Source organism: Siniperca chuatsi, linkage group LG20, assembly GCF_020085105.1.
Source record: "Siniperca chuatsi isolate FFG_IHB_CAS linkage group LG20, ASM2008510v1, whole genome shotgun sequence".
Lineage (NCBI taxonomy): Eukaryota > Metazoa > Chordata > Actinopteri > Centrarchiformes > Sinipercidae > Siniperca > Siniperca chuatsi.
In genome coordinates this window covers 20,851,617-20,870,724 of record NC_058061.1, presented here as the reverse complement: position 1 = coordinate 20,870,724, position 19,108 = coordinate 20,851,617, and the positions used below count along the sequence as shown (strand labels likewise).

The window sequence follows — 19,108 nt, the reverse complement described above, 5'->3', positions numbered from 1 at the left end:
TGTAGATATAAACGGCTTATTCTAAGGTAATGAAAAAAAATCTTATTTTCAGGTGATTATACACTAATGAAAACATACTTATAAAATATCATATTCCATTTCTGCCAATAGCTCCTCCTAAAAGTCACACACTGGACCTTTAAGCTTTTGCTAATATATAAATATTGATTAGTGCAGTTGAAAGTTGAAAATACATTTCCCATTTTGGCTTTCTTGCCTATGCCTAAAAACAGACACATCATGCCAATTCAAGCTTTTTGATATTTGGATTTTTTTATTTTGTTTTATTACTATTATTTTTTATAATATGTAGTTATGATCATTTTATATTATGAGCCAAATGTATTCTTCTAATTATGTCATAGATCTGGGGAAGGACCCCCGTGCCCCCTTCTCTAATTGTGCCACACCAGAATTTTGGCTTGCATAACGACCCTGCCTAAAAGGACGTTTCTTCTTTAGTGAAAATCAGGGACATAGCTAAGGACATCATTAAGGACACTGAGGTTGTGTCCTATATATTTTGGGGATGCAGGCATTTTAGCAACTTGTTACTACGTGTAACTTTAAATTTTGGTGGAAATCAGGTGTAGAAAATGTCCTCCAGGATAATGATCAATGACACCAACTTACATTTTGAAACGTAGACAATATGTCATGTCCTGTAGTGGACACACATGTCCTGTAGTGGACACAGGAAGAAATAGAACAGGGCAATAACCTGCCTGTTTTTTTAGCTCTTGGTGTGGTTGAAAGAAAGTGGTCACAGATGTCATATTTAATTAATAGAATCAAATTACTTCGCCATGTTTTTACTCATTTTACAACAGCAGTTAGCTAACTAGCAACATGTTAGCTAGCTAGGTTACAACAGTAATGCACAGATAGAGTTGCTAAGTAGTTGATAACATATTGATAACCTACCATAGTTCAAAATCCAAATTGACTGAATTTACATTAAATTAGACCTTTTTATTGTGATAGTATAATCGTAAGCCTACTGCTTAGGCATTATTGAAACCAAACCAGACAAAAAAGGTTCTTGACCTCAGTGTTTAACCCAATCGCCAGAATAAAATGTATCAATTGTACGTTTCTGGAAACCATGGATACGTGCAATCTGTACGTTTCAAATGTTTAATCTCTACGTTCTACACTGTGGTTGGTCTGGTTAGGTTTAGGCATAAAAACCACTTGATTAGGATTAGAAAAAGATTGATCATGATTTGGGTTAAAATAACCGGTGTTGTCGCCATAAAAATGGCTGCCAATGTCCCGACACATTAGGTTTTGTCGCCAGAAAAATGTGGTCTTGAACAGTGGTCTCTGGTGCTTTTGCAACTCCAGCCATGTGACTACTGAACTCGCCACCATGGTCTCTAACTGTGGCCTCTGGTGTATAGTAGAAATGCCCCTATGATACGTATTGGACATATTAAAACATACAGTTTGCACGTATTTGTGGTTTGCAGAAACGTACAATTGATATATATTTTTCTGGCGACTGGGCTGCAGTTTTTCTAAAGTAGGCCTACTGCTTACGGCCCTGGTAAACGTCTAACTTTCCAAAGAAGACATTTATAATGGAGTTGATGGAGTTAATGGAGTTTTCCAGCAGCCTTTACCTTGCTCCATCATTTACAGTTACCATAAACTCTTCTGTTCCTGCTGTTGCAAAGCACTCCAACAAATTCCCCACCAAAGCCAATCACATTAAGCGTAAATAGCAAGATACGGGTTTGCAGTCTTTTCAAGCAGTGGTCTCAGTTGTTTACATAAACTATACTAATGTCTCAGAATTGTATGTGATGTGGTGATGAGGTACTGATGCTAAAATGTTACATGTAACACCTTTAATGACCAGCGCTCAACCACACACCGTATCTATTAAACCACTGGAGCTCATCACATCGACCCTACAATTGTGTAAGTAGGTGTAAACTTACAGTATACCTCTGCAGTACACCATAGCTGTATACCATAGCAATAGTGCTATGAGGGTCATTGCTTAAACCCTGTGAATTAAAGGAAGGAAGTAAAGCTGAGGACAGGAGTAACAAACCTAGAGCCAACTCAGCACAAAGATAAAGCTCTGTGGAGAGGACAGTGGCCTGATCAATGGTCTCCCTCAGCCAACACTCTTCCAACCAAAACTAGCACACACTAATGACTCTCAAGCCTCCTGGCTCGCTGACCGTTGGATTTTAATTATTGAGGAAAATGTACAAAGTTGCTAAAGCTGCGTGTCCATAACTCTCTGTGACTCACTCAGCTATACATACACATCGCTGGACAGCCCAGTGATAAGGAGCCCCACATATTGAATCTAATATGGCACACATACTGTATATTGGCGTGATGATACACTGCCTCCACCCAACACGCGAACCAAATAGCATTAAGTAGCTTAAAACACACCTCGTCAGGTGTTAATCCCTGTACTACAGTATTTACAGAGTATTTGTCTCACCATGGAAGACAGGAAGTAACAGAAGGTGGACCTGAGGACTGTTGCTTTACCCACACAGGAATACAAAGAAAGTGTAAAGAATGAGTGTTACATGGGTGGAGGTTGCCTATAGGTCATGCTGAGTGCCTTTACTTACAGCAGCATGCCTCTGATCAAACAGCATGCTCTGTGCTCACAGCGTTTTAACGAGGGCGATGTTGTTTCTCCAACTAATAACTGCTTTAGAGGAAACATGTAGCTGTCTGTGCAAACTGCCAAAACTCATCAGCGAGCGGAGCGCACGTCTTTTGAAGCTCTCTGTGTAATATTTTCTTGATAATCGGGTACTTTTCTTATGTATTCACACAAACTGTATTGATGGAGAAACACAGACCAGGATTGTTGTTATTTACAGTCATTTTAAGTGCATTTGAAAATGTATATTATATATTTGTGTATTTTATTTGTTTGTTCAGTTCAAAGTGAAATGTACTGTAGACAACTTAAAGATTTATTCTGGTTCAGTTTAAATTCTATTTCATCACCCTGGGTTGCATTATATGCTGAAGCATGGATTGTTGTGTCTTTTTGTGTATGTCAGACTTATTTACAGTGGCACTTTTTGTGTAGTGTTCATTAGTTAAATTTTTTGTGGATAATGATTTGCAACCTAAGATACTGATATGAATACATTTCTATGAAAAGTTATTATTTAAAGGTAAACGAGGAGGGAACATCATAATAAAAAAGCAGCTTGTTTTTAACCATGTTTTCTGCTGGACTTTTTCCCACCACTCTCAAATGTGTCCTTTATCCACAAGATGGCGGTGTTGTCTAATGTTGACATGTCAGATGTCATGTCTTTTCTCTTAAAACCCACTTCATCAAAAACTTTACATTCTTTTGATAAAATTGGCTCTTTTTTTCATCTTTAAGTCAGCCATATGTATACACACATACAGGACTGGACAGTGGATGGGGTTCTGTTTAACAACAAATTTTTAATTGTGATTTATCCCTTTAAAATTAGAATCCATACAAACCAACAGTATAACCAATCTCATAAATTCATCATTAAATGAATTTATTCGCATTATAAGAAGGACCAGAAGACTTTTTACATCTTCTCAACAAGGCCATTTGTAGGTCCTACATCTCTGACGTGGACAGATTTACATTTGCAAAGCAATTGCACTAATGTTGTCTGCACTCACATTCAACATAAATCCAAACCTTATTCACCAAGGCTCAATAAGACCTTTTAACAACAGCATTTGTGGCAAACAGAAGAGAAGAAATGTGAGAAAGATCGGCACAAAAATCAATTGCAAGTCCTTTGCTGCTTAAAAATAGTTTTATTTTTTTTTATGCTTTCAAACTAGTGCAAATACATGCAAACTGAAAACAGACAACCCTGTTAGCAGGCCTTCTCACAGTGACACAGTAAAGCCTGAAAGCGTCATACATCACGTTCAGAGAAATGGCCATTGATAGGTCGACCTTCTCTCATTGATTTAACCTGGTCTTCTTTTGGTTGTCCTCAAGTGGTCCCTTTACTTCTCTCAAGGTACAGTAGGGTGGTTTTGCAGTCGGATGCTAACCTAAGACTAGCACATAAATGTGCCAATAGGCGAAGAGGCAAGTGATCCACACCAGTTCCCCTACATCCATTTATCCACATTCATTATTCAAGAATACAAAACCACTCAGTCAAATCTGAGCTCATATAAAGATTCTCTCGCTCACCCCTCTGCTGCTCGCCCCATAAAAGATTCATCCCCCCTTTTTCGGGAACAATGCTTGGAGGACGATACTCAATATGTATGCACGGATTGCCCTTAAATTCTTAACCAGTGAGACTGAAGAACAAACAGGTAGAAAAAGAAAGTTATGGAAATTCAGGAATGTGAAAATGCATCTGTTCTGGGTTCATTGTGCCATTACAGCCTACCAACTAGAGCATCAGGATTAAACTGCAGACCAGAGACACTAAAAGCTACACTGTGTATTTCACCATTCAACTTTTTACAGCCGTAACCTATAGCAACCACAGTGACCAACTTTGCACACAAATGCTTTATATAACCACCTGGGGTAGGAATAAATAGCCTACCAAACAAGAAAGGTGTGAGGGGACACCCTTGTTTAATACCACAAAAGCACCTCTTTTACTGAACATCGATAATAGATAAAATGACGCTGCTGTCTTTCAAACACTAGAACAAGATGATCTATTGATAGGGGTGAATGTATTGACACCGGGTTTTCATTATTAAGTCTCTGAAATGTCCCTCTGCTGGTCAGAAGCGGATAATGTTCTGTTCTCTGAATCTTTGCATCTGTTTCAGTCAGATGGAAGAGTTGCGCGGGCTTCTACCCAAGGCAGTGTAATGCTAACAAAAGCCTCTGGTTCCACGCATTCAAAGGGTCACTGCCATCCGAAGTCCTGCCCTGCCATCTGATAGAAGCGCTGGTTATGCGGTTTGTAGAAATCCCTCAATCTCTGCATCACCTCCGGGTCGATGGAGGCATGCGTCCTCCCTTTCGTCTTCCCCAGGCAGTGAGGTTTACTGCTGCCCTCCGGTTTCTTCAGGCAGGGGAAGCCTTTCGTTTTGTTGAAGTAGAAATGCTTGTCCGTGACGATCCTCTGGAGACCCAGAAAGTCCTGGACTTTGCCCAGTTCTCCGGCCGGGTCCGAGATGAGCCTCTCCCCGCTGACCAGATGGATCTGAGTCCTGGGGAACCAGGCCAGCCAGCGCTCCAGGTGCTGGGCATACAGGCCGATCCACAGCGGGCTCCACAGAGAGTCGATCTGACCTAGAGACGAAACAGAGATATACCAAAGCTCTTTATTCAAAGTCATCATTGCTTCTGTCACCATCGTCTCAAATCCTCATCCAAGTGGCACTGAATTCTCCGTATGATTTCTCTGATGTACCTCATAAACCAGCAGCAGAATTTCTTTCCTGCTCCTGGTTTTCTTTTCCTATGAAATATGTGTATATTATAAATGTATTAGATTGTTTTTCATTTCAAATGTTAATTTCAATTTTAATTGATACTAAAGATATTAAGGATTTCGCACAAATAAAATTAACTTGTTCAAAAATCTAAATTAGATATGTTTTTTGCGGAAAATCTATCAGTGGAACTGATGATATCTGAAATATCACTTTCTTAAAAGAATGAATAATGGAGCAGGTGTAAGGTAAACCTTCTCTGATTGGCTATTCCTGTATCGAACATCCATTTGATTAATCATGTGATCACTTGAGAGTTGCTCCTAAATATTCCTCTTACACTTTGCTCTAAGGAGGAGTAAGCTGCGTTAGAGCCTTTTCTGTTTTTGCCTTTACCTGCTCGTGCACAGTAAAGAAAACTCAAAGATTGAGAGGGAAAGAAGAGACTGATATCAAACCAATGTCATGTGCGAGAAACCTGGAGGACACCAGGTTTGTCTTTTTTTAATGTAGTGTCATACTGAGTGCGTGCTCAAAACAGCTGAACTCAGACAGCAGGATCAGTACCTGTGGTGCGGTTCTTGAAGGCGAGGCTTTCAAAGGGAGGGATGTCGGGGGTCTTGGAGATGATCTGTGTGTAGTCAGATATGGCTCTGGTCGCGGGGTCACGGACGACCACAATCAGCTTCACGTCCTGCGACATAGAATGGACTCGTGCCGGCGTTTCCACAGTGACAAAGTAACGAGGCGTCTTCTCCATAACAATCTGGCCGTCCAGGGCTTTGGGCATCATACTTCTGGAAGTACAGGAAAAATATGTTGTAAAGACAAATTCCTATCAAAATACCAACAGATCAGCAAAAGTCTGTATTGTCTCTCTGTCATTAGCATCAGATAGCACTTGCAGTATGTACCAGGGTTACTGAATGCTGCTATAGACAGACCTCAGAGCAGTCTTACATTTTCATGCGTATGAGGCTGACACGCAGGCAGCATTAAATAATGATGAAATTGGTTGACTGTTTTCAATATTGTTTCAGATTTGTTTTCACTGGTGCACTACTCCATGGAATGGCAATATTCTAGATATACTGTGTTTCATTTTATACCAATTTCTTCATAATTCACCATTTCAAATGGGATTATTGACTGGTGTATAACATGCTAATGCAGTATAGAAAAACGGATTTTAAAGGAATAGTTCAACATTTTGGGAAATACGCGTATTACTTCTCTTTCTTAGAAGGAGTTAGGAGATGTTTAGCTTAGCTTAACATAAGACTGGAAGCAGGGGGGAACAGCTAAATATAATTGGATAATTAGTGAACTTTAGAAGTGCGGTTAAGCAAATGTTTTTAACTTTGGACAGAGCCAGGCTAGCAGGTTCCCGCAGCTTCCAGTCTTTATGCTAAGCTAACCGTTTCCTGGCTCTCATCCATATTTAGGCTAACGGACAAGAAAGCGAGTAAGTGTATTTCACAAAATGTCAAACTACTTCAGTGCGTTCAGCGATCAGAAACACACACACTCCCTAAGACATTTAGTCACTTTGACAGACATCATACTCTCACAGACTGTGTGACAGAGTGTCCATAGAGTAGATCTCCAGTAATCCAGACACACAGGCAGACGACAGCCGTGCTACATAAACACAGGAGTCTTTCCTTGAATGTGTCTCACTCTGCTCACCTCTACCTCCACACCAGAAGCACAGCAGATGGGACTCATTTAGAGATAAATGACTCCAGAGGGCCCACAGGACCGGCTGGGGACTCAGGGAATCGGGGACATCTGCTAACACACCTGCCACGCACCTGACTGTCTGACCAAACACACACAGCCTCAGCGGCATGGTCATACACAGCTCTGAATCAGCATTTCGGCTTGTTTAAATGGAGCTTAAAGGCCCATACCAGTGTGTTTACAAATTTTATCTCTACAAATCATGTGTCCGTTCAGTTTTTGCTGACCATTTTCGAATGAATGTTGACTGAATTATATATTTTCCTTATCCTTCCAGGCATTCCATTAATTTCCATACAGTAAAAAATCAATTAGGCTTTTAAAATGTGTTGACAGTGTCAGTGTAACAGTGAACATCAAGTCTGCATTCATGTTTATCGGTATTACGTTAAATGTCTATAATAATGCAGTTTAAGTGCATGGTGTTTACTGTGATGGATTACATAATATAAGTTTCAAGAGTTTGATAATATAAACTAACGGCTATTGTTCAGCCATTGATTTCTATTCATTTTCTTAAGGTATGAATGGTAATCAATGATTGTATAAAATGGCTGAAAAAACATTCATATTTGTAAAACACAGCAGCATGGTTTCCAAAATTGTTACTGTGATAATAAAACAGGCAAAACTACTGGTATGGTCCTTTAAGCTTTCAACTGATATCAGATTTTAATGCCCTAGACCTCCAAACAATGACAAAGATTTGTCCAGAATTTCACTCTTTAATTAATGAAATCTTTAACTGACCATGATGCTGACTACTAGTGCACTCATTAAGGCATAGGACCATTAATAGACCATTCTCTAACACTTTCCCCCAATAAAGGTAGTGTCACAAATTACTATTTAAATTTCTGTAATATTGTAGTTGCCAAACAAAACATTGCTGCATTCATTTTTTTTTTTCCCACTTGAGGGCAGTGGAACAAGCTGGAAACACACTACATTGACATAGACAAGTTGTTACGGCTGATGTTAGCAAACTGTTGCCTATTTAAACATCCAGTCGACACAGAGCAACTTTAGAATTAATTTTGTTTGTATCCACCTAAAGAACTCAAGTTCATTATTAACTCTTCTTTTGGCTCTGTTTTGGTATCTACCAACTCCTGAGAAAAATATTTGGTTCTTTAGCTGCTAAATGTTCCACTATGTTCACCAGCTAGTCACTGACTTTTTCTTACTGTTGTTTGGTGCTGGGCAGGTAGTGGGTTTTCAGAGATTTTTCACTGAAAACAGCTGCTGCAGCTGGAAACGAGGTTTATGAGAGCCGTGAGAGTGAACCAAAACAGTAAAATTGATGGCTGTAACACCAAAACAATGACCTGAAAGATGCTAAAATGTGGTTTGTCACTATGAGCAATACGTTTCACATTACACATAATCATCTGATATAGTGTTAATATAAAATTATTTATTATTGCAGCTTTAAGCTGTTCACTGTTCTATCACCGAATTACATGAGGTTTCATAGTGCAAAATGCGTTTTTTGTTTTTGCTTTTTGAATTTGTTTTGTCCCTCTGTCATAATGAGAAAACTCATGAGTGAGTACTGAGGTGCCCTTGTTTTTTTATGTGGTCTCCTATTTTAGGGATGTATCACAAAACTACGAAAGTCAATAAAAAATGTTCCCAAGGAGTAATAAATGAGACGTTAATAAAAGAAGGATGAACAAAAAAAGACCAGAGGGGACACAAGGCTGATACAGTGAGGACAGGATGCTCTGACTGTCCTCTGGTATCGGCTCGAGTTTCAGATGCGCCTGCAACACGACCTCCTGTCAATACATCCGCCTCCCCAAACTGGCCCCACTTTTACGAATCTGACAAACACACACACACACACAGTGATTTCATTTGATCTGATCGGTGTGAGGCAGCGCTTACCACCACTTAGCCTGAAGACTTCCCTTTTAACTCCAATACCCTGAGCAGGAGGAGCCGCACAGTCTGTCTGTTACACACACACACACACACACACACACACACACACACACACACACACACACACACGGAGGAGTCACATGCACATGGGCACATTCACACACACACTGCAAAACAAAAAACACAAACATACACATTATTCACTCAGTCAAACATTTGCTATCATGCTTCTGGCCTCCCAATGGACCCATTTCTCATGCTCTAACGCACACACATGTTTAAAAAAGACACAAAAAATGACACACACATACACGCAAACACTGTGAAGACATAAAAGGTGGGTGTGGTGGATTTTTACCAGACCCTTTAAAGACTGTGTGTGTGTGTGTGTGCTTATCCAACTGTGTGTGTGTCTCAGAGCATTTGCTAGAGTGTTTTAAATGAAAGGAGTGGGTGACTGATGAAGGATGATGGGAGTGGATACAAACGCACCTCCATTAGCAATCTGTCTGTGAATAGCCTCAGAGCCAAGAGCCCCATACCATTACCTAAGCACAAAGAGCTAATTACTGCCCCTAAGAGCACCATCAAAAGAAAAGATCTATTATAAATATGCTTCTGCTATAAGATTAGCACAGGCACACTAATTGACAGACAAAATAGTTGTTAGTTTTTCTAATAACTTAACATGCCCTTATCCTACTTTTGGCATAGAAAACTTTGTGATCCCGGGGCTATGTCTGTAACTTCAATTCCATTTCATCCCTGAATAAATGCAGACTGGCATATTAGTTATGCAACGTTTTCTCTGAATCAGAAACAATGTCATTGGTTGAGTTAAACCTTACTGGGCAGAGCCAAAGAATAGTCATGTTGCTATTTAAATTCATAAAATAATGTTAGCAGAAAGAACACACGATACATTTATTAGGAAATGCACAAACCCTCAAAAGCAAAGAATCTGGAGTTAAAATAGTGTGAAAGGGTTGACAGTGTAATATTTTGGTGTTTATTCACAGGGTGCTGAGGACCGATTACTATATTTTTACTATAGTTTATACGGCAAGCGATTTTATGTCGGTGTTACAGTATATGTATATTATTTTATTTTGACAAACTTGTAATGTTGCTAAAGTTAATGGTAGCTCCACATTTAGTCAAGTGTTGAGCTCATCGGCTTCCTTGATGGTTTTGTGCATGTTGTTAACATTACTCTACTGTATACTCCTCATTACTCCTGGTTTCAAGTGTGAAAATAATTTTTATTTAAATCAAATAAATAAATAAATCTCTAAGGTACAATTGCTTTGTGTGTGGTTTAGCCTGCTCAGGATTGCCAAGGTCATGAATGAATGAATGAATGAATTGAAACGTAAAGAAAAATATAAAAAGGAATCCAGTTTCCAAATATACATTTTGTAACTCTAGATTAATGGATTAAAAATGGACAACTGAATAATTGACCAGAGTACCTGAGTAGCTTTCATTTCTAACCACGCTATGGGTCGACTGAGACTGGGGAACCTACTACGACCCATTTGACTGTTCCAAAAACAAGTCATGATAAGTCTGATCAGTCTATGGTTAAGCTTTGGTAAAGTTTAACCAACTGAAACCATTTGATCGAGGTCAGGGTGAGTTTATGGTCACGGTCAAGAGTAAGAATACATCACCGTCATAGTTAAGTAACCAGTGTTGATTGTTGGTAGATGTGACTTTAACCAGTTTCCCAAATCAAAGTCACTTGTTAACCCAACCATGCACCCCAATTGCTTCCCAAATATGTTTTGCAACGGTACAAAAAAAGTTGCACTACTCCCACCTTTGCTGCTTTGACAGGGCAGTAAATTACTCTCATTTTACATGTTTAAACAAAATATCAGTGCTGATGTTTATGAGGATAGTCTCAGGGTAGTAGGAGTAAAATGCTTGCCCGCTTTCACCGGGTGGGGCTGATTCCCGGCAGCGTTACTTATTGGTCGTGTTCACAGGTGGGAAGCCAGTGAGGGATCTTCTCCTTGTTACCGCACTAGTGACTCCTACTGGTTGGCCTGAGTGCCTGCACAGTGGGGGAGTGGAAGGGGGATGGGGTATTAAACTCCCAAGCATTCAAGCCCATCACTGGCAGGTGAAAAGAACCGGCTGGTGACGCCATGTGTTACAGAGGAAATCCCCCCCCCAAAAAAAGATGGCTCAATTAATTGGCAGTTTAAAAACCCTGTTTTACCAACATCCTTACACTGCTCATTTACTACTGAGAGTGAGATCAAACATCCAGTATGATGAACACGGGGATTATCCCGCATCTTATAATAAGCCTCTGTTTGCCTTTGAGGAACCTCTCTTTTGTCGTCCATTTCCCAATATTTCAGCAAGCCTCCCTGGTGAATTACCTCGGGCCAGCCAAGGCCACTGGCTATTGATCCTATGGGGGCTTAGGGTAACTACGCGTAGGCGGGTGTGGATGGTGTACAACCAGGAACAGTAGGGATTTTGGGTATTGAGATGAGTGCTGTATTTGGGGTGTATGAAGCGAGAAGGTGTTGGTGTAAATGTAAGGGGATGGACTGAGAATGGTAATGCAGCACTGGGCCTCAGCTGGGTCCAAGAGTGGCAGGTGGAGACTGGGGGAGCCAGGACCCTCTGGAGTCCCATCAGTAGCATGCTGTGTCATGTGATGTGTGTGTGTGTTTGTGTGTTAAATGTGAAGCAATTGCAATGTTCATCACATGTACAGCAGGAAATATGCAGCAAAGGATAGGGGGATTTGAGGGGGTTTGTTGGATCAAAGAAGTAAAATCTGGTCTGTTTATCTTTGATGTTTGATTTGAGGAGGAAACAATAACCAGTCAAAGAGCAGAGTATTGACTGTGTTCATTATACACACCTGACTGCTTATTTATGAGTCAGATATAAGATTTGAGTGTGTATTTATATGTCCGTATGCATGCAAGAGTGTGTTATTGTGTGTGTTATTGGGGGACCGCTCATCCATTTCCTCTGTATGGGGGGACCATTAAGGGGTCGGTCCATTGTGGTTGTGCCCTGTCCACTTCCAGGAGACATCCATCATAGAGGGGCCCCCGGCCCCCCCGCCTCTGCTTCCCAAGCCCCAGGGGAGGGCCTTAATGAGAGCCTGATCGCCCCACCCGTCTGGGCCTTATGGTGATCACCTCCAGTACAGTACGGGGACAGGACAGACCACACCTGAACCCCAGTTACACACACAACAAACAAAACTCAGTATGGCAGCCAAAATCAAATGTTCTTATAGCTTTAATTACTTCACACTTCAGCATGATGTTTTTTGCAGTGCAAAAACATGCCTAAAATATAAAATAATGGATCAACAAATCTGATTCATCAGAAAATCTGCCTATCCGTGTTTGCTGCTAATTCCCGCCCACTGAATCCTGCTGAACATCAAATGTTTTGGCAGCTATTCTTCTGTGATTTGCATGGCAATTATATTCCATTGTACAGACACAAAAACACAAGTAGCACCATGTGCTGTGTCATAGCAGGACAAAGCCACCAATGCATGGGTATGAATTTAAAAGCCTCCCTTAACGAGTTCAATATGAATTGCAAATGAATCTGTGCCATCAGAGCAGCTGATTCTGAAAAGACGGAGTAATTTCGGCCCTCCCTTCTTGTCATTGCATGTCCGGAGAAGCATCGTGTCTCAAAATTTAATAAAGGAAACTGAAGCCTCAGAGATAGAATACAGAAAATACTTTTGATTCCTTTGAAAAAGTTACTATCTGATAACATCCAAAAACATCCAAACATATATAAAGCTCAGGGACTTCCACATCTATGGTAGCTTGGGAAAATCCTCTCCCTGCAACCAGATTAAAAGGCCCTCGAAATCTATAAAACTCAACAGAAATTGGTTCTAAAAGGAAAAGAAAGAGTTGGGCCATAACAAAACACAGGCAAGACGAACTGAAAACAAAATAAACCCACAGAAAACCTGAACAAAACTCTTCTTTTAGTCGCAACAATTCCCAAGTTGATGTCTGCCACTTGGCTAACGCTGACCTTTGTAACGAAGCGGAATGTCAAACAACTGTCGAACTGAAGATCCTATTCATGGAATTAAAAGATTTTATACAGGACAACAAACAACAACTCCAAGAAATGATAAATAATAAGTGAAACTGGACGAAACCAAAGAGAGAGGGGTGTCGTTTTTTTTTAGCTTTTACTAAACCAAAAAACAAGTGCAAATGTGTAGGCTATGAATGGATCTGTGCTAATGTAAGCCGCTAGCCGTTAGCTAGCTAGCTGCCTACAGTAGTAAGCTAGCATTATTTTGTGAGGTTACAGGTTACTTTGGAAAAAAAACATCCACTGTGTGGGCACCAAGATGCTTTTATATCAGAGTTAAGAGTAACAACAGCTCTGTCCTGCTCTATATTTGGTTTTTGTAAGTTTACACTCCAGCAGCTCCAGCCAAACTTATTTTAAATAGTGTTACGTTTGCTAAAATCATTGGTTATTCCTCAAATCTGTTTCTCTTGTAGCTTTTGCTTCAGTCTTGTAGCATATAATCATGTATATATGTTCAACAAACTCACAGGGATTTAACGTTAGCATTATCTTATGCCAGCTAGCTACAGCTGATAAATCTGCTCAACAGTCATCATTTCAGCCGAACAAATCGATGGGCTTAAAGTGAAAAGCTGCTTTTGTTTACTTTTGTGTAAAAAACAAAATTAGGCTACTAAGAAAATTTGTTTCATTTAATTCATTCAATTGTGTCGAATGGTAAACTTTGCTGAGAACTTGAATTGAAAGAACATTTACAAAACACAAATTAAGCTCTTGGCAGCTTTGCCTGAAAATTGTCATGTTCTCTATGATTTTTTGTGACTTCTTGGAAACGAACAGGAGCAGCAAACACTGACAATGGTTATGGCCGTGCCAGCAACTCAGATTCAATAATATATCGATAAATCTTTCTTTACCTCAAGAATAAAATCCAACCTGCCCCACTTTCTGCAGGACAGAACGGTCTCCACACTGTGAAGAGGTCACAAATACACACACGCAAGCCCAGCTCTGATGACAGCACCCCGGGTTGAAGCAAAGGTCACCGAAGATGTGTGAGGTTGCTGTAACACTGACTTCCCCCTTTAACCTCCAGCTCACTCGAGCCTTATCTCTTCACCCTCTATCTTATCTCCCCTTTTTTTCACCATCCACCTGTCATGCCATCTTTCAGCAAGAAACCATCATCACCATCGTGAATTTCCAGCTGAGCAATTTTAACGGGTTCCTCCAGAGCTACAGAGAGAGAGAAAGCGGTGTGTAACATGACCCCTGTGTGCCTATGCCGGGGGATTATGCCAATGTAGGATAAAGCTTCCTGCTAATTGTAACAGAAGCCGAGCTGACCAATGCTAACCGCTCTAATGCTGGAGTCAACCCAAGGTCAGAGCGAGGAGATAAAGCTATCGATCCCAGACAACACAGTAAGGAGGAAACTTCCAGTCCATCTCGGAGCTCATCGCAGCGTTGTTCCAGATCCAATCTCCGCTGCAAAAACCATTAGTGGATCTTTGTCAGGGGCACTGATCTCAATTGCCCTGGTGGAGCTAAATGTTATTTTACTCTCAGATAGAAGAGGAGTGATTCTGAGGAAGATACATTATATCTCATCCTGTTTGATTGTCCATGATATGATCTGAGAGAAAAAAGCATCTGCACATAAATGTAATGCTGACTCAGTAAGCACTTCAGCTGACCCTCCATTTGCTGTGTGATATCAAAGTGTACTATTGCATTGAAGGATATTTCTGGTTTATTACAACTTGCATTGTATCTTAATTTTTTTGGCCATAATTAACATTGCTAAAAAAAAAAAGAAGTCCACAGGCAAGAAATACAAGCAATCACAGGTTTTACACAACACCTCAGGTTAGCTAAACTTATTTGGAAGAGAAGACGCAGGCAAACAGTACAATTAAAACCCAAACTGGTGAGAGTCACGAGACTGGGCTTCTTTTCAGTTACCTTGCTAGCTTGTCTACTTGTACTTTAAGAAGATAATCAGTGAAGAAGCGCATAACACCGCTATAGGCTACTTGAAAAATGTGTCAAAGTCTTTACAGCAAAGGGGAAAACGCAGAAAAGTTTTGCATAAGTTTGTTTTTGCGTTCTCTTTATTATTTCACATATTTGGTTTTGACAAAGGAGCACAGTGCTGTGCCATTGCAATTCAAATGGAATCAATGCAAAAACTTTCTACGTTAAAAGTTATAATAATGAAAAATTAACTAAATAAAGTGTGGCAAGCTAACCTCGAACCTCCCTTGAAAATATATTATACCCTTCATGAATATTCACGCAAACATGACTTATTGTTAATCAAATTTAAAAACCACATTTAAGGATCTCTTCAGTATGAGTTTCTTTCCAATTTCTTTATTACAGAATTGTCCCTTAATCGCTGTCATCCAGAAAAAGACTTCCACCAACTCTGTTCAGAATTTCTTTTCTGGAGAAATACCAGATAAAGAAAAAGCCACCGCTCAATGCTACTGTAGCAAAAAAGAAAACCAATGTCCGTTTAAATAAACTCCCACTGAAATGTATCCAGTGTAACATTTTTAGTAAAAACTCCTAAAACAGCATTGTCAAACCCACACTCACTGTGGGTTTAAGAGAAACACAGTGTCTATAAGAGGACATTTTAATTACAGCTCGCACAGTAAACAGTGGTCAGTCAGCAGTACACATGCTAGCAGATTAGCTCACTAGCATTCGGCCTAGCTCAGCTAGCAGATTAGCTCACTAGCATTCGGCCTAGCTCAGCTAGCAGATTGTAGCAGTTCGTCAAGAGTCTCCCATCACAGTTTACTGACTATTTGGTGCAACTTTGCCCTTTTTTTTTCGGTAGGTGTGTGCACACACTTTTCCTGTACACTTTTAGTTTTCCCTCTGTATAGAGTAGTTTAGTAATCTGGCTCAACTGTTGTCTTGTTAACAAGCTGTCTGACCGCTCATAAGTGATAGAAATGATAGACCAAACTACCAAAATAACACCCAAGTTGTAATAAACCAGTATTATCCTCAAAGATCCAAGAAAATATGCTGAGAATTGATTAGGTATATACATTTAAATGATTAAGTAATTGGCAACTTTTCTGTTTAAGCAACCAAAACAAAGACACATTTCTTTTGTCAGTCTGTGTACTCTGGGTGTGCGCTGTTTGTTATGAAGTGGTGTGAACACATCATTAACTCCCGGTGTAAAGTGACCTGGAGTCAGAGGTCAATTGACAGTGCTGACAGTGATGTCAAGTGTCTCGACATGCAGCAAGCCCCATCTGGCACGTGGGGAAGACATGACAATCTGGTGTCACATTCCCATCACCTGGTGTGTGACACACACACAGCAGACATCCTGCACATGCGAGCAGACAGGAGACGGGCTACAATGTTTTTTCCAGTACCTCCAGATTTTCTGAATTTTCTGTCTCTGTTTACAGCCCACAGCTTTGTGCTATGTGTTTTTCTGTGTGTGTGTGTGTGTGTGTGTGTGGTCACATCAATGTAAAAACACCATTCAGGAAGCAGAGATTCATCCTTTCTCTTTATCTCTGTCATAGGTTAAATTGTTGCTGACATGCCAAAGAGGCTCCCAGAGCTGAGCCAGTGCCACTATTGAGCCCCACTAATATATTGTAAGCTGGTTAACAGCACGGCACACAGTCCAGATTTGGATGCATTTTTAATCTGGCATATTTGGAGCAGTTAGTAGGTCTATAGGTGCATGCCCTTACAGTACAATTAGGCCTAGATGAAGCCCAGAATTCTGAAATCCTGGGTGTGTTGAAAACCTTTCCTTTATCTTCCCAAATTATCCTCAAGCAGTTTTGGTGACTTGAATCTGGTTCTCCTGAATCTCGTTCATGTGTGCGTGTGTTCTGAGTATTTCCAAGTTTTCATGGAACAGGCTGAGAACAAAGCCACATGACAACAGTAACATCTGGCTCAGGCTCCAGAGATGATTACTCTGCTGCTCTGTGAGAACTTATCCTGCAAGGCCTCTCTCTCTCTCTCTCTCTCTTCTCTCTCTCTCTCTCTCTCTCTCTCTCTCTCTCTCTCTCTCTCTCTCTCTCTCTCTCTCTCTCTCTCTCTCTCTCTCTCTCTCTCTCTCTCTCTCTCTCTCTCTCTCTCTCTCTCTCTCTCTCTCCCTACACACACATGCACAAACACACACAGCAAGCACTGCAGGCACACATGCACAGATTGGCATAGCCAGATGGCAGAGTCTCTGACTGTCACCTAAACCTCCGCGGAATAGCTGTGGATATGTCTGGGTATGCAAACAACACAAAGAGATTCATTTCTTCGAGAGGAAGCTGGAGGCTCCAGATAGCAATGATATAAAAAACTTCCTACTTGCACAAACACAAGAAGCAGGACTCAAGTGAAAGTCCATTATTTCAATGACAAGGAGAGTAGTCAATGAGTTTTAGTCGAGCATTGAGTTGCATTTTGTGAACGTCAAGAAAAATTGCAAATTGAGCGAGAAAATCTTACTGCAAGTGCAGATTCTCCTTTAAATGCAGTGTATAAAGTTTACAGAAGGAAAGAAAAAATAAAATAATACAATTTAGACACTCGGTGGTAGATTTAATGACTTTGCTGAGATGGATTCCCTGCGTAACATGTGCGTACCTGTACCAGTCTAGTCCCCGTGCGTAATGCCGGTCGAAGAAGTGCGGCTCTGACCCGAGGGCGCGGATGTCCGGGTGGAGCCGCAGAAACTCCAGCAGAGCCCTGGTTCCTCCCTTTTTAACCCCTATGATCAGAGCCTGGGGTAACCTCCGAGTGGCTGTCCATTCTTTCCCCGAGCTGTTCGTCTCCAGCCCGGGATGACCGCTGAACGCGCCTTCGCCAACCGCGGGGGTAACCTCCTTGGCGACGCTGGTTCCGTTTCTCTCGTACGGCCATCCTGACCCTGACACGAGGAACTCGCGCGTGGGTGGCTTGATCTCAGAGTTTTCAGTCAGCTCCGACTCGCAGCATCCGGTGAGGAGATAGACCAAGGAGAAGCAAAGGATGCTCAGAGAGGAGGCGATGGTGAGGCGGTGGAAGAGCCGCCGCAGGTCCGCGCTCAGATGGTGGTGATGGTGGTGGTGGTGGTGGTGAAAAGCTGCCATCCCTCAGAGATCCATGTGAGATAAGGTGCCATTCTACCTCAAGTTCAGCTCACATCCCTTCATACTCTGACGCCGTTAATACACCGCTAACTCTCGAAGAGTCTCTCTCAGTGCGCTCCGCTGCCCTCCTCCTCCTTCATGTTGCGCGTTTGGAGCGCATTGAGCCCCCCCCCAAAAAAAAACAGCCAACCAGCCCGCTTTAGTAAATCAGAGGAACTAGTTTTTGCGTGACATCCAGAATGTGCGCCCACTTACTCACTCACCCTGGCAACGTGGAGAGAAGAATTAAGCCCTAATGTGCGGGCCGGGCTGCTCTGGGGATCTTTCTCTCTTTCCACTCCACGGGATTACTCTGCGCCTCTCCACCACGGCTCATCTCACGGGGATTCGCGTCTAGGGATCTCTCTCTCTCTCTCTCTCTCTCTCTCTCTCTCTCTCTCTCTCTCTCTCTCTCTCTCTCTCTCTCTCCTGAGATACCTTAGATTGGAAATCATGGCCTGAGGCGCGTATAATTCCAGTATTATTTATTGGGGGGACCTGGAATGGAATAGATCCAGTGCGCAGACGATGGTCATGTCCCATACCTCATATGTGCCATTATCACTCTTATGATTGATTTATTTAGATTCTGTCACAAATTGTGTTCTATCCTCTGCAGCTTTGTGCCATGTAATAGTACATCTAATAACATTGCTTCTACAATGAACAGTCATACAAAGTCTTATGTACCCATAGAAATGCTCTGATCAGTGGATCCAGGAATGGATCTATCAGTAGGTAAACAAGTATGGGTCACTGGTGCCTTTTGGAACTGGGTTTATCACACTTAGCTGACACTCTGCACTCTAAGACTGATCACATAATTGGCTTAGTGGTCAGATAGTATGAGA

At 41.2% G+C, this 19,108-nt stretch overlaps 1 protein-coding gene across 1 annotated transcript; it reads right to left on the bottom strand.

The window, feature by feature from the left end:
* Positions 1-3,789: 3,789 nt before the first annotated feature.
* On the bottom strand, positions 3,790-18,573 carry hs3st3l (heparan sulfate (glucosamine) 3-O-sulfotransferase 3-like). Its single transcript, XM_044179013.1, has 3 exons — positions 17,734-18,573; positions 5,977-6,206; positions 3,790-5,266 (listed from the first exon to the last, which is right to left on the bottom strand). Exons 1-3 carry the CDS (start codon positions 18,216-18,218, stop codon positions 4,878-4,880), a joined length of 1,104 nt encoding a protein of 367 aa, XP_044034948.1. The 5' UTR covers positions 18,219-18,573; the 3' UTR covers positions 3,790-4,877.
* Positions 18,574-19,108: the final 535 nt, after the last annotated feature.

Excerpts from the sequence above, each read along its gene's own strand:
- hs3st3l (XM_044179013.1), bottom strand. The coding sequence starts at position 18,218 with ATGGCAGCTTTTCACCACCACCACCACCACCATCACCACCATCTGAGC. Across the intron at positions 6,207-17,733 it reads CGGGGACTAGACTGGTACAG|AAGTATGATGCCCAAAGCCC; the intron begins GTACGCACATGT and ends CTGTACTTCCAG. Across the intron at positions 5,267-5,976 it reads CTTCAAGAACCGCACCACAG|GTCAGATCGACTCTCTGTGG; the intron begins GTACTGATCCTG and ends TTTCGTCTCTAG.